At 53.5% G+C, this 15,908-nt stretch overlaps 1 protein-coding gene across 2 annotated transcripts in view; it reads left to right on the top strand.

Moving 5' to 3' along the window:
- The first annotated feature begins 5,900 nt into the window (after positions 1 to 5,900).
- Positions 5,901 to 15,908, top strand: part of OTOF (otoferlin) — an 86,593-nt gene continuing 76,585 nt past the window's right edge. For both annotated transcript variants that reach the window (XM_028515244.2, XM_028515243.2), the window contains exon 1: positions 5,901 to 5,990. In XM_028515244.2, the coding sequence (XP_028371045.1) occupies positions 5,912 to 5,990 (79 nt within the window). In that variant the 5' untranslated portion in view covers positions 5,901 to 5,911. The remainder of the gene's footprint in view (positions 5,991 to 15,908) is intronic.

Genomic DNA, 15,908 nt, shown 5'->3' with positions numbered 1-15,908 from the left:
CGCGTCCTTCTCCGCACCGCACCACTTGCAGTGGCCCTGCTCAGGACGCCCTTGCTTTGGAGGAGGCGCGGGAAGCAGCAGCCCCGCGGCGGAAGCTGCTGCTCCAACTCTGGGGGTTTGAGTGCCCTCCACCCCCACCCGCTGGAGTCATTTTCCCCAAAGCTGCCTACTGCGCTCCAGTTCACCAGGGGGGGTTTCCATGAATCTCTCCTCTCTCCCTGGGACGTCTCATCTCATCTTGCCCCTCAAACTAATAGTTTGGAGTGGCAAAAAGCAGACGATGAACGCATCGGGGTTTGTTGGACAAATGACCAACATTTGTCCCCAGCTCCGCAGTTCAGTCCAGCCCAAATCTGCAGGCAGGGCGTGCTGGCCCAGACAGCAAACCTGTGGAAGGCCCCTGAGGGTTCTTTGGCAACAATGCAGCCCTCCTGTAACTGTTTGGCACCCCACCTTCACATTTCTCTGGTGACCCTCACACCTGCCCTGGGTTCTTTGGGGGGGAGGGAGAAGCCTTCGTTCTTTGACACACTCCCGGCGAGGGTAAGGCAACAGTCTCCAAAGCATCACGCTGTTTGGGACTCGGACCCAGACCTGCTTTCCCAGGACCCTGGCAGAGTCCTGGTACCAGTTGGAAGGCTCTGCCGTTCACCCTTGTCCTCCCAGTGTCATTTCAGCAGCCAGATGAGAGCGTTCTCCTCACAGGTGACTCTGTCAATGGCAGCTGATAAAGACCACAGGTACTAATGAGCGCACAGGCCGCTGAAGCAGCCGGAATTCCCAAAAGGCTTCCTCTGAAGGATAACAATGGAATTGGGGGGAGCCGCAGGCTTCCATGAGGTGCGGGAAGCAGGAATACAGGCCTGGGAAGGAAAAGAAACTGAAAGGGAATGAATGATTGCAAATGAGGTGGGAGGAGCCTTCACCCAGCCTTCACCATTCAGTCATAACTGTGTGTATTTCTAAACTCCCCTTGCAGAGCCTGGGATACAGTAAGAAAAATATTTATAAAAGTTGTAAAAGAACAGCCCTCAGTTCAGGGGTGCCATACTCCAGGAAGGTGTTTCTAATGAGCCCCTCCCCGACTCCAGCCCGGAACAAGGTCAAGGTGTCTGCTCCTCTCCCCCATTCATGGCTCCTGAGCTTACTCTGCCCACGGACCCATCACGCCTGTGTCTACTTGTCTGTGTTCTAGGCCATCTGCCTCTTATACGTGGCCCGGTGCTGTATCATATTCATCCCCGAGTCCCCAGGGCCTGGTACTAGAAGGGGTTCGGTACATGTTTGTTGAATAAATTGTATATTGAGTTACCAAAATGGGTAATGAGAGAATGGAAATTAAAAGTGGGCTGTGGCTCAGGTTTCAGAAGGGTCAGCTGGCTCAGCTGAAGGATGTTCTGTGTTGGCAGCGTGGAACTGGCGGGTGGAAGAACTTCACAGATATGGAAACTGAGGTTCGGCAAAGCTGATTGCCTTGCCGAGGGCAAGTTCATGGGCTTTTTTGCCAAAGATACACAGGTGCATTGGAGACCTCATGAAACTCACCCCCTTCAAGAAAGAACCTCCAGAGAGCCTAGGGAGGAGAATGGATTTTTTTCCCATTAAGTGCCACCAAGGCAATTTAGTTTTTTTAAAAAAGAGATATTGACTTCAGGTCTGGATGGTGGTGTAGGCAGACATGGCTCACCTCTTTGCACAACCACATCAAAATTACAACTAAAATATACAACAACCATCACTTAGAACCACAGAAATTGAATTGAATGGAAGTCTGACTATGACTTCCACATCCATCCAGACTGGTAGGAGGGGCACAGCCAGGGAATGGGCTGCTCCCTCGCCCACACGAGGTGGATAAAATTTTGGGAGGGACATCTCTGGAAAAAGGAGTCCCAGCCCCACACCAGGCCCTCCAGCCCGGGGTTCCAGTGCCAGGGAGTTAAGTTCCACAATTTCTGGCTGCAAAAACCAGTGGGGATTGAGTTGGTGGAAGAAACTTCGAGAGCTCCAAGCAGTTCCTCTTAAAGAACCCACAGTAGGTTCTAAAGAACACACAGATGCACCTACTCAGACTCACTCCCCCTGAGCTCCAGCACCAGGGTGGCTGCTTGAAGGGTACCAGGGCACAAAGGGAGAAACTGGTGTCTGGCATCAAAGCAAGCAGAGGTCATTGTCCCTTTTCTAAATCCTGTCCCCACAGAGCCAGCAAGCTGGTGCCATATCTGAGACTCCATTAATCTGGCTAACACTGTTTGACCTGCCTTGGAGATGCCCAGAGACTCTGCCCCACCCAACTTATGGGCCCACCCAAGCTTCTATTGCATATGAATGGCTGTTTTGGGCTCATATGTCACAACTTCCTAAATCCTATCAAACAAGAAACAGCTGGCCTCAGTGAGTCCCAGGCCCAGCACTAGCAGTACCCAGCCTAGATTCACAGATTGGCTTCACCTGGGAATCTCCAAGCCCAGCACAAGTAGCAGCCTTCTCAGATTGTTTTATAGCTCAGGCAGGGTGGCCCCAGGCAAAACACAGGTGAGGGCTGATTTTCTCCCACACCACCTGGGAAATCCTGGGGCCAGCGCACACAGTGGACAGCTACAGACCATGTCAGCGCACCACCCTGCCCCTGCACAGCTGACCCTCCATGGAGGGCAGAGGTTGGTAGTATGTGATTATAGCCAATCCTTTCACCTGACTGGCCTGGGTAAATCCCTCCCATTGATCTGCCAACAGCAATCCTGGGTCAACTGCAAGAGGAGGGTATACTCAGCCCACATGAAGGGCACACCTAGAGTACCCAGCTTAGGTGATAGGGGAGGCTGCCACTGGACCCTACAGGACACCTACTACATTAGGCCATGCTACCAAGACACGGAGTCAAAGCAGCTCTGCCTAATACATAGAAGCAAACACAGGGAGGCTGCCAAAACAAGAAGACAAAGAAACATGGCCCAAATGAAAGAACATCAAAACTCCAGAAAAAGAGCTAAATGAAATCGGGATAAGCAATCTATCAGATGCAGAGTTCAAAACACTGGTTATAAAGATGCTCAAGGAACTTAGTGAGGACCTCAACAATATAAGAAGGTCCAGTCAGAAATGAAGGATTCACTGATTGAAATAAAGGACAATTTACAGGGAAACAACAGTAGAGTGGATGAAGCCTAGAATCAAATCAATGACATGGAACATAAGGAAGCAAAAAACAAACAAGAAGAGAAAAGAATCCCCCAAAATGAGCATAGCATAAGCAGCCTCTGGGACAACTTGAAGTGTTCCAACATTTGCACCATAAGGGTGCCAGAAGGATAAGAGAAAGAGCAAGAAATTGGAAATCTACTTGAAAAATAATGAGAGAAAATGTCCCTAATTTGGTGAAGGAAATAGACATGCAAGTCCAGGAAACACAGATTCCCAATAATGATCGCTGCAAAGAGGCCCACTCCAAGACACATCGTAATTAAAATGCCAAAGGTTAAAGAGAAAGAGAGAATCTTAAAAGCAGCAAGAGGAAAGAAGTTAGTTACCTGCAGAGGAGTTCCCATAAGACTGTCAGCTGATTTCTCAAAAGAAACTTTGCAGGCTCCAAGGGATTGGCAAGAAATATGCAAAGTCATGAAAATCAGAGACTTACAGTCAAGATTGCTCCACCCAGCAAAACTAGCATTTAGAGTTGAAGGGCAGATAAAGAGCTTCCCAGACAAGAAAAAACTAAAGGAGTTCATCATCACCAAACCATTACTAAATGAAATGTGAAAGAGACTTATTTAGGAAAAAGAAGAAAATTCAAGCCATGAACAATAAAATGGCAATAAATACATATGTATCAATAATTGAACCTAAAAAACAAACTAAGCAAACAAGAACAGAGACAGAATAATAAATACCAAGAGTGTTTCGATGGTTGCCAGACGGGAGAAGGTATGTGAGAATGAGTGAAGAGGTGAGGGGAATAAGAAGTACAAACAGGCAGTCACAGAGTAGTCATGGGGATGTAAAGTGCAGTATAGGAAACGGAGGAGCCAAAGAACTTACACGCATGACCCAGCGACAGGAACTATGGTGCGGGGATCGTCTGAGGGGGTGCTACGTAGAGGGGGAGAAAAGGGGGAAAAATCAGGACAACCATAATAGCAAAATCAATAAAATATGATTTAAAAAGGAAAAAAATTAAAGGGTATTAAATTTATCTGGTCTTTAAAAAATGTAGACATTCATTTGTATTTGATAAATGCAATATACTAAAATAGTCTTTGATTCAACACAGTTAGGCAAAAGTGAAAAAGGAGAGCAGGAAATGAGGAAGAAGTGAGAGAGAAGAAACTAGAACATAAACAGAAAAAGAATAACAAGGCAAAGTAGCAAGGAAGCATCTAGAGGGTGGGAAGGAGGTTCTCGTCCATCCTGCAGGACTGGACTATAGCATTCAAAGGGGGTAATCAGCTTGCTAGCATGCTGTGAAAATGTAATATTCCTCCTTTTTAATCTTGAACTTGTTCCACATAAATCACCAAGTTGGTTCTCTTATCTTGCCAACATTCACTGGGCATCTGCTGTACTCGGGATACCATGCTGGGCCCTGGGGGTAAACAACGCAGTGCCTGGGGTCTCCCAGTCAGTGGAGAGAGGCCAGTGGAGCAGCCCAATGAAGGGGGGAGGTGAGAGGGGCAGAGGCCGCTCAGGGGGCCCTCACGAAGCCTGGATACGGATGCGGGTGCAGAGGCACCTCCAGGAGTGGGCACCGGTTGAGTGAGTCCGGGTGAGAAGGCAGGGTAGGCTAGGGGCATTTTGTGCAGAGAAAACACTAAAGAACAAGGGTGTAGCTGGCCCTGCAAAGGCTCCAGGTTCGAGGACCCCAGTCCCCAGGACCCCAGTCCCCGGGGTCCCTTTCCCCACGAGCCCCTCCTCGGGTACATTGCTGGAAGAAAGGAGGGGGCAGTTTTTCTTTGGTCCTTGGAAATTCTCCCCGCACACGCCAGCATCTGCTCCAGCCCATCTCACCAGCCCCAGGATCTGCACCCCCAGGCCCCCAGGACGGGGCTCAGTCAGTGGGTCAGTGCCCCAGACCTTAGCATTGCCCTTTGTAGAGCATGAGCTTCTGAAGTCTTCATAGTCAGACATCTGCAACCAGCTTAGCCTGCCTCCAGCAGCACCTCCACCCCGCTAGGTCCAGCGATCCCAGGGCCAAGAGGTCAGGACTGGATGTGGTCTGGTAGATGCTGATTTTCCCACTGGGGAGCCCTGCATTAAGATTTCTATGTGGTGCAGTTTGACCCACTCATAGAAGCCAGGCCTGACCCCTCAGGCTCCCTGAGCCTCATGGGCACCAGTGGCCCTGCTGGCCAACTTGACAGTGGGGGAGGTAGCAAGGGTCACCCCGAAAACCAGGTGCAGCATTCCAGCTCCCTGTGCACACAGATCAACCCCCAGCCACATGCCCACCCCTTTCACATCCGTGCCCACTCCTGGTGGCAGCAGAGCTTGCCTAACAGGGAAGGCAGAGCCCCGCTCAGAGGCTGGCAGGAAGCTGTGCTCCGGGAACTAAGAGAAGACACCCGAAGCTGGACAGGGCTTTATCTGGGAGCAGGCAGCTGCTGAATAATGAATTCCGACCCCGTCTGCATTCCCAGGCTGCACGCTGGGTGCACACACACACACACACAGACACACGCTGGGCTGACAACTTGGAGGGGCGGGGGCTGGCAGGGCTGTGAGTCTCCGCGAGTGGAGTCGCTGGAAGGAGCAGCTCTGCTCGGTTGCCTTGGTCTCTGTGGGCAGCATCGGAGGGGGCTGGGAGGGAGGAGGCAGCGGCAGAGTGGAGGGAGGCGTGTGAGCCACGCTCCCGGGCTCCGGGCTCACTCTTCTCCAGCTGCTCCCGCCTGGCAGTGCCTGGACTCTCCACACCAGCATGGCCCTGCTCGTCCACCTCAAGACGGTCTCGGAGCTGCGGGGCAAGGGCGACAGGATCGCCAAAGTGACTTTCCGAGGTAGGGGAGCCCCTGTCTTAGGAGGACCTCAGCTCTGTTGGGGAGGATGGATGGGGAAAGTTCTGGCAGGGCTGGGGCAAGGAGGCTGCTCACGCCACCTGCCCCTAACCCGAATGGCCATTGTGATTTCTGGAAAATCAGTGCCCCCCATGTTTTTGCATCCACATCTGTGTCTGTCCCCTCCCGTGCCTGCCGACGTGCCGGTGCCAGGTGCCGTGCACAGCCCTCTGACTGCAAGGGGTCCTGGGGAAGCAGAAGTGACGACCCCATCCCGGGGCTCAGGAGGACCCAGGGCAGGGGGGCCCAGCCCTGCAGAGCTTTCCCAGGCCTCCTCTGCCTCTTCCTCTCCCTCCAGAAGGTTGGTTTCCTTGGGCACAGGGCGGGAGTGGGGGTGGGGTTTGCAGGCTGGAAGACCCAGGGTGGCTCCTAGGAAACAGGTAGCCAGGAGCTCTCTGGGCCCCGGTACGGCAGGGATTCTGTGGGCTTCCTGCAGGTCTATCCGTGAGAAGAAACCCTGTGTGCCCCCCTTGTCTCCCCTCTGTCAGTTCTCTTTCTGCCTTCCTTCCCACTCATGCATCCAGCGACCAAACATTGTCATCTACATGCCAAGGCTGGGGGCCGAGCATGACCTGCTCTCAGGGAGCCTGCGTCCAGTGGGGCAGCGACCAGGGGGCAGACAAATAGGATAGGATTGGGACACAACAGGCATGGGACAGGCAGAGCATGCAAGCTATAGAAGCAGCACCCTGACCCAGGCTAGTAGTGGTCAGGGAAGGCTTCCAGGAGGAGGTGACACCTCAGCTGAAACCTCAGGGACCCACAGGAGAGAGCAAAGTGGAGAGGTGAAGACAGAGCAGGCAGAGGGGACGGGATGCCTAAGTCCAGGAGGGGAACCGATATGTGGGAACAGAAAGGTTCCATGTGGCTGGCGCCCAGAGTGGGTGTGGGAACTGAGGAGGGCAAGACAGGCAGAGCCACAGAGGCGTGGCTGCCTCCAGCCTCAGGACAGCGGGCAGCCCCTGAAGGCCGGCCCAGGCTTACCTCTGCCTTTTACTCACCTCTGCCTCCGCTTGGCCACACCCGGCCCTCTGGGCCAGGGGCACGTCGGGCAGCCTTTAACCGAAGGCCAGGTCCTCCTCACCATACATGCTTTTCCCCCAGAGACAAGTCTGAGGGTGGGATGGGAAGATGGGGAGGGGGGAAGAGCGGAGAGAGCACTGCGGGATTAAAGAAAGAAGCGAGGATGGGGCAGGCCCCCCCACATCAGCACCTGCACCAGGGGGGGAAGGCGAGACCACGTGGTAGCCTCTCCAACCCCTCCCACCCCTCCCACAGTGGCCCCTGCCCACATCACCCTCTCAGTCAGGCCCACGGCGCTGGGCAGGGGGCCCTGGCAGCCCACCCTGCAGCCTTTTGTGCACAGGGACGGCCAGGGGTGGGGAGGCGGAGGAGGGCGCTGGGCTGCCTGCTGCTTCCCACAGCAGCCCAGCGGCTGCTTTCTCTGCAGCACCCCGGATGCTCTGCATGCCACCTGCTGGCTCGGCCGGCTTTAGAAAAAGCAAGTGTGTCCTTTCCTCTGTGGAATGTGTCCCTGTATTGGGCAGACAGTGCAGTATCTGGCCGTTTAGCTACAGGTTGCTCTGTTGTTACACCTACGGCAAGACAGCCCTGGGGCTGCACAAGCCAGTCCTGTTCCAGGCTGGGGGTGAAGAGACCTGTGTGGGGTTTATGAGCAGACGGGCTGAGGCAAGTGGCCCCAGCTCACAAGGCCTCACCCCAGCCCTGCAAGCCCCTCTGTCTCCCCCTGGTCCTCCAGGCTGAGCACCCTGTCTACCCAATGCCCACCTTTCTCTTTGAGCCGGGGGGCTGGCCCTCTAGCCTCAAGAGACCACACAGGAATTAGCCTCCCTGCAACCTGGGCGCTGAGTGGAGAAATCCACTTCCAAGCTCCATGTCTGCAGCAGGTGGCCACAGGCAGAGCTCTGTGGAAGGGGCTGGGCAGCAAGAATAGGCAGATGGCGAGCAGGTTTCCAGAAATATTCCTTTATAAACACCAGCGATGCCCCCGCCATTCGCCTGCTGTGGCCAGCACTATTGACAGCAATAGACACTCAAAGAGGAATGCTTGGAACAATGTAGCGGGAGCTGACCCACTCGAGAATGGTCCGAGGCATCTGGCACCTCAGCTGCCGGTGTCCGAGCAAAGTGGGAAGGTGGTGGACAGGGAGAGGTCCTCCCGGTGCTGCGAATGAGGGAGCCCTCGGGGGGGTTCTGCCTGTTGGGGGTGGCCCGGTGGACCAAGATGAGCTGGTGGAAATACAGCCTGACTTTTTGCACTCGGCCACCCAGGCCCCTCAGGGAGCAGCCCTGTGGGGTCATGCTGGAGAAAGCTCTGGACGCGAGGCCAGAAGCCTGGTCCTGCTTGGGTTCTGCCACTTTCTCTGCCTCTCTGACCCTCAGTTTCCTCATCTGTAGCGTGGGCCTGATGATGCCCGCCTCACCGGGCTGCTTTGGGGAAACGGAGGAAACGGAGGGGTCTGAGGAGAGACCGCTGGAGTGACCGATGTGTTCGCAAGGCGAACATACCAGTTCCTGGGGCAGACTGTCCTATGGGGACTGGGCACGCGCTGGAGTTGCCCTTAGCCACCCCCCGTTTCCCACCACCCCAGGGCAGCTGGCCACGCCACGCTCAAGCTCCTCGGTGCTCACCACCCAGCTTGGTGCCTAGCTCTTAGCTCCGTCTGCACCGACAGCCACTCTTAACCTGGGCCTGCCCTTGTTCGTGCGTTCATTCATTCATTCACTGAACATGCTGATATTTGCGGACAGGCCTAACACCCCAGGGTGAAGAAAACACAGCCCCCGTCCTGCAGGGTCAGGTGGGAGACACCAGAAGGCCTGGACCTGGGTCCGGGTCACACACGAGGCCACGGAGCCTCAGGGCCTCAGCTTCCCGTGAACAAGATCAGACCAAGATCCCCTTTAAGCACAGAGAGAGGCCTGTAGCCAGGATCAGGTGCAGGCTGTCTGAGAAGGAGCCCTCCTGACCTCAAAGGGAGGCCGTTTCAGCTTAGCGTCAGCCTTTCGTCAGCTCCTCAAACAACCCTCAGCACTCGTCGGGGCCACGGAACACCACGTGGGGAGGGGCCCTCCGGCCCGGCCTGCTGGCCAGTGTCCGGCCCCATCGGAACCTGAGCGGCCCCTGGGCCGTCAGGAAACCAGGGACAGGCTGAGTGGGCCAGACCCGTGGTCTTCCTTTCTGTCCCGTCCCTGAGCTTCCTCGCCAGCACCCCGAGTTTGGGGACTTGGTGGGTGCGATGGTGCTGTGGGTCCAATCTGCACGTGGCTCACCTGGGCCGGGAACTGGCACAGACGCTTGTTTTTGTCACGATGTCCCCTCCTCTCCCCGCCCCACCCCACTGTGTCCCCACCACACGGAACTCCCTGCCCGGAGACATCGCATTTCCTCTGCCTGGTATAGCCACCCCCAACCCCCGCCAACCCTCCACCTTGAAAACTTCCGCTAATTTTGTGCATCCTTCAAGGCTCCGATGCCACCTCCTCGGCGAAGCCTTCCCCCTCCCCTGCAGTACGGTGTGCACACTCCTCCCACAGACCCGCCGGGGCACTTGGTGTCTTGGAGATGCCCAGCCCTGCATGCTGCCCTGGCGCCCGAGCACCTTCCAGTTGGGCATCTGATCGTAGCTGTGCTGCCGGGCCGTGCAGCGAGCGGGGCCTGCTCCCCTGAATGAGCGCCAAAAGGCTTCTGTTTGAGAGGTGTTCACTCGCTCGTGGGTTTAAATTCTGCTTTTACTCTGGCACCGGCACTCTCTGGCTCAGTTTCCCGCCTGTGACCCCTCGTCATTGCTATCCGAGGGGCATTAGGGACTGGAAGGAGGCCCTAGGAGACAAGAATCAGAACTCTGGCCCAGGCTCCCTCCGCTGGCCTCCCAGCCCGGAGGAACTTCCAGGGCCCCAGCGGGATGCTAAGCTCATCTTCTAGCCAGAGTCCAGCTCTGGCCCACAGGTCCGAAGCAAGAGGGGCTGCAGGTGGCCCCACCCTGTCACTGAATGTGGGCTTTCTGAGCATTCCTGTGCACAGGGTGCAGGGCGGGACTTAAGGGCAAGCCAGGGACTCACATGTGATAGAGGAGAAGATGCATTTCCAGACCGGGAGGGCCAAGGCGCGCTTAGGGGCCGGGCGTACACTGCAACCTGCTCAGAGGGCGGCGGCTCACTCCCAGCTGCAGGCACCAGGGATGGCTTCACGAGGGGGCAGAGGCGGGGTGTGGGGGGCTCACTGAAGCTGGGTCTTGAATACCGGCTTGCACAGGTGGCGGTGCAGAAGCAGGGCTGAGGAAGGGCCGTGGTGGGGAGGTGAGCCCATTCTGGGTGAGGGACTGACGGGACCAGAGGCCAGAGGAGGACAACCTCAGAAAAGTACAGTGACTGGAAGCCACCAGGATGGTCTGGAGCAGCGGCTGCAGGACGGGATGGAGGGAGATGAGCTGGGAGAGGAGCATGGTCCCAGGGCAACTGCATGCTGGGAAGGAGCGGGGGCCCCGCTAGGCACTGGGAACAAGAGGCCCCTTACTCCTGGCTGCAAGGACCATTTCACACTCCAGATTAGATGTACTCCCCCCATTAAAACAGGGGAGCTCTCCCTCTTGATGCTTATGTGAATTCTAGATGAAGAGGTGTCCACCGTCCCTGGAGAAGGAGACAGAGTAGCTCAGCACCCCGGGGCCTGAGATGCCCTGGGACCCCCGGGCCTGTGCATGTGCTCCGGCCCAGCCTGGCACCTCCTCTCTGGGAGGACATGGGAGGATGGTGCCCCGCCGAAGGCTGCAGCGAGGGGGCCTTCAGGACAGCATCTGCTGGCTGTGGACACGCTCCGTGCTTTTGCTGTTTATCCGAGGGCTGTACCCCGCCTCCTCTACCCTTCCCGGCACACACAGGCCCCTCACCACCCAGGGGGGCCTTCTCTGCCTGACCCCCAGTGGTGAATGTCCCCCATCCCACCCAAGGCCATCCCACACCCACCCACCCAGGAGAGCAAGCAGAACTGATGGAAATTCTCCAGGCTTCTCCTGCTTTGTGAGACAGGGTGCTTTTTTGATATGGAAATGACCACATAACTGTCTCCTGCTACAAAGGCCTTTGGCAAAAATGCTGCTGGAAACTCGCTCAAAAACAGACTTGCAAATCATTTCCCTGAGTTGCAAAGCCTTGTTTATCTTATCCACCATTCCTGGGGACATAACATCTGCATTCCTCCTACCTTCTCCCATCCCTGCGTCTCATTCATTTTTAAAAAGTATTAACTTTTCATGCTGGAAAACCTCAGGTATGTGCAGGAGCAGACAGAATAGTATAATGGCCCCATGTCCTCCCCACAGGGCCTTAACCATCACCTCACGGCCAATCTTGTCTCATTGGTCCCCACCCTATTCCCGCCCCTCTAAAATTCAGAAGCAAATACCAAACACCATAGCATTTCATCTCTGAATATTCAGTACGTAGTTATAAAAGACCAAGACTTGAGCTCGGGCTGCGAACCAAAGTGTCGCATGTTCGATTCCCAGTCAGGGTGCATGCCTGGGTTGCAGGTCATGACCCCCAGCAACCGCACATTGATGTTTCTCCCTCTCTCTCTTTCTCCCTCCCTTCCCTCTCTAAAAGTAAATTTAAAAATTTAAATCTTAAAAAAAAGACCAAGACTCAAAACATAAAAAATCCATGTATTATGTTACTACTAAAAAAAAATTAACAGTTTTGCTTAATACTATCAAATAATCAGTGATCAAATTTCTAATTGTCTCATTAATGTTGTAAGTTTTTTCCAATTAACTAAAAGCTACATTTTAATGTGTTTTGCAAATCCAGTATGGAATCATCCCTTCACTTGCTCTGTCACTCATCCAGGCAATAATATTCATTGAGGGCCAGCTCAGTGCCAGGTACTATTCTAGATGCTGGGGTGACAGCAGAGAATGAGACCGACAAGGCCTTGCCTTTAAGGAAGGGGAAGCTAGTCAAGGCACAAGTCTCTGAGCGTGATGAATATTCTGGAAAGGGAGGTACAGGTGCGAGGCGGCGTGAGGCTGGGAAGCCGTAGACAGGGAGGTCTGGAAGGGCCCGAGAACGTGGTTCTCGGGGGGCGGGGTGAGGAAAGATGGCAGAAAAGGGCCTGTGACCCGAGGTGGGAGCAGGCCATGGACTTGCCATTCAGAGTCTCCACCTGGGGCCAACCAGACGAAGCTGGGGAAGTTCTCGGGGCCCAGGGAGGAGGTTCTACTGAGGAACGCTGGGCTGATGTTAAAGCTGGCCCCTGAGAGAACAGCATTTCCGCAGGGACGAGACCCCAAGAGGTCCCATCCCGGGCAGGGGCCAGTGTCAGCACCGATGCAGAGATGTGGAGTGGTGTTTGGGGGTTGGGGTGGGAGGGGGGCTGGGGTCTGAACACAGAGGGTCTCAGGGTCACACTGCAGTTTGAATGTTGCTTTGTAAGTGGATGGGAGTCCCAAAGGGGCTGGCGAGTTTTGGGAAGAACACTCTGGAAGTCAGGACTGCCACAGACCAGAGCCCAGGGAGGGAGCGGGGCAGTGGCAGGGGCAGAGGGCTCTGCCTCAATAGACAGGACTGTGAGTGTGGAGAGCAGGGGTGACGTGGGTTCAGAAAGGGGGTAGCAGCTCTGGGATCGGAAGTGAGCGGGAGGACAGGACGTGGGAGCCCCTGGATTTTGTACGTGGTCGCTTGGGTGGATGGCGAAGCCACCAGTGGAGCCAGGAGCAGACAAGAAAGAGCAGGCTGGGGCGGGAGTACAAAGTGGATGAGTTCACCGGTGGGTCGCCCCAGTGAAAACGTCCCCCAGAGAGCCCTGAATGAGGCTCCTACAGGGAGGAAAGGGACTGGAGCCCAGTGGTCCGGGAGTTCAGCCGTCAAGTGAAGGTCTTGGAGAGCTGAGATGGAAGCTCTCCCAGGGCTGCTTGGGGCTCAGATGAGAAAGGTGAAATAGTGAACCACTTTGCAAACTGTAAAGCACTGTGGGAATGTGAGGGTGATGCTAATTATCCCAGCGCTCCGCATGCTGCCAGCCTTCTAGAGAGGTGGGGATGGATGTACATTATGACCCCATGGACCCCGAGATTTGCAGGGCAGCGGAAGAGAGCCTCAGTTGATCCTCCTCTGGACTCCCGCCCATTGTTGACACCCCAGGGTCTGCCAGACAGATGGGCTGGAAACGCCGGGAGTCATTACCATTCGGGCGGGCTTCTCCGGGGCCAGCGCCAGGCCGGCTCCCCAGGGCCAGCAGAGTGCTCGGCCCAGAATGGACCCAAAATGGAAGCGACAGGAAGGGGCTCAGCCTGTGGGTGTGGTGGGTGCAGCTGTGCAGTTAGCAACCTGGCCAGTGCGGAGGCCCAGGTCCAGACAGCTGCAGGCGGTGGTCCCTTGCCCTCACGGACAGTCCCAGAAAGGTCTCCTGAGGCAGAGAAGACACCCAATCATTTTCACTTTCTCCCCGTGTCCACTTCCTGCCTGAGCTGCTCCACTCACCGGGCACTGGCAGAATAGTCTTTGTTTCTGTGCTCATGTTGTTCAAAGCAGAAGGGCTCGTTGGCTTGGCTGGAGGTCAGTTTTCACTCGTTTTTTTAATAGACTTTTTTTAAAGATTTTATTTTATTTATTTTTAGAGAGAGAGAAACATCAATGTGCGGTTGCTGGGGATCATGGCCTGCAACCCAGGCATGTACCCTGACTGGGAATCAAACCTGCGACACTTTGGTTTGCAGCCTGCGCTCAATCCACTGAGCTACGCCAGCCAGGGCTTTGTTGTTGGCTTTTTTTTAAAGCCAAAGTTTAAGATAAACTCAGGACTGCCATTTTAACACTAGTTTTACCTTACCCCATTCGGGGATATAAAAAGAGTCACCCTCCTGTCCTGCCTCATTGTATCCCCAGGGCCGGGCACAGGTACCTTCCACAGCTTTTGGGCCACTGGGACCTCGCGCTCCTCCATCTGTCCCAGACGTGGGCGTGCCTGCGGCCAGCAGTTGCCGAGCGTGTGGCTAGCACTGCCCTAGGCCCCGGGAGAAACAGCACACACTCTCGGTCTGCCTCAGCGATGAGGCCTGAGCACATGGGGTCCAGAGCTATCAGCACGTGACAGAGTTTGAGTGAGCATCCAGAAGGACGAGCAGTCTGAGCTGAGCAGGAGAGACGGGGCTTACAATCCCTGCCCTGCTTCTCCCCGCCTCGCACACGAACCCCTGAGCCAAGCCCGAGTTTCTGCTGTGCACCTGCACGCTGACGGGGTGGGGGGTGTGGAAATAAGTGAGTGGGGATAGACCGGTATTTGAATGAGATTCAAGAAAAATAAAGGGTTAGAGATGGGCGGGGCCTCCGTCTCGCTGAGGAATGGGGGAAAGGGCTGAACATGCTGGTGATTTTCCAAGAGCACACTATTTAAGAAACTTGAAAAATAGCCGCTTTCCTGGAAAACTCTTTCTGAATTAAATTTCCCCATTTTACTGTCACTATAAAATTGAGTGTGTGTTCTTCATAGCGGGCAGAGGGGTTGTTAGCTGAGACCATCACAAACTATCAGGCAAGAAAATCACGGGGGATACAGAAGAGTTGGCAGCACCATCAACCACCTTGACCTAAGCGGCATTTCTAGAACATTAACCTCCCAAACTGAGAAGTGCTTCTTCTTCTCAAATGCACGTGGAGCACTCATGAAGACAGACCATGTGCTAAGTAATAAAACAAGCCTCAGTACATTTCAAAAGACTGACATGTCACACAGGATGTTCTCTGGCCACACTGGAATCCAATGAGAAATTATTAACAAGAGATTTTACGAAGCTCCAAATATTTGGGAATTAAAAAACACCCTTCTAAATAACCTATAGTCGAAGACAAAAACAAAGAAATTACAAAATATGTCTAACTAAATGATAAAATACAACATATCAATATTTATAGTTTTCACTACTTACAGCAGGAAAGAAAAATGTCTAAAATCAATGACCTAGGTTTCTGCCTTACGACACTACTGAAAGAAGAGCAGATGAAACCCAAGTGTTGCAAACGTTATGCTAAGTAAGTGAGACACAAAATATTATGTGATGCCATCAAACGAAGTGTCCAGAATAGACAAATCGGTAGAGATGGAAAGGGGTTAGTGGTTGCCAGGGACTGGGAGGAGAGAATGAGTTTGGGGTTTCTTCTGGGGCGATGAAAATATCCTGCAATTGGAGAGTGGTGGATTAAGGTTGAGTTTTATGGTTTGTGAATTGTATCACAATAAATATAACCTGAAAAATTAAATCCAGGAAGAATAAAAGGAACTAAATAGAAAACAATAGAGAAAACTGATAAAGTCAAAAGTTGGCTCTTTAAAAAAATTAATTAAATAAGTAAAATGTAGCAAATCTGATCAAGAAAAAAAAATAAGACAACACAAATTGTCAATATCAGGAATGAGAGAAGGGGTATCATTAATTAAAAGGAAAATAAGGCAATATTATGAATAAGTTTTTCTCAACAAATTTCTACAACTCAGACGAAACAGACAAATCCCTTGAAAAACACCTTACCAAAACTAACTCCAAAAGAAATAGAAATTCTGAAGAGCCCAGTGTCTATAAAGAAATCAAATCTGTAATAACAATGATGATAGTGATGATGATGGATGATGATCATAAACTGCTTTCCAATAGGGAAAACTCCAGGCCTAGGTAACCTCTCTGGTGAATTCCAGAAAACACATAAGGAAGAAATAATACTAACCTTACACAAACTTTCAGAAACTAGAGAAGGAAGAACACCTTATAACTCCTTTTATGGTACCGAAGCCTAATCAATACCGTATACAAAAAGAAACTGAAGGCCCGATATCCTTCAGGAACAGAG

The sequence above is a fragment of the Phyllostomus discolor genome, chromosome 6, assembly GCF_004126475.2.
Source record: "Phyllostomus discolor isolate MPI-MPIP mPhyDis1 chromosome 6, mPhyDis1.pri.v3, whole genome shotgun sequence".
Classification (NCBI taxonomy): domain Eukaryota; kingdom Metazoa; phylum Chordata; class Mammalia; order Chiroptera; family Phyllostomidae; genus Phyllostomus; species Phyllostomus discolor.
Note: the sequence above shows the minus strand (reverse complement) of the source record. Positions and strands in the feature narration are given on the sequence as shown.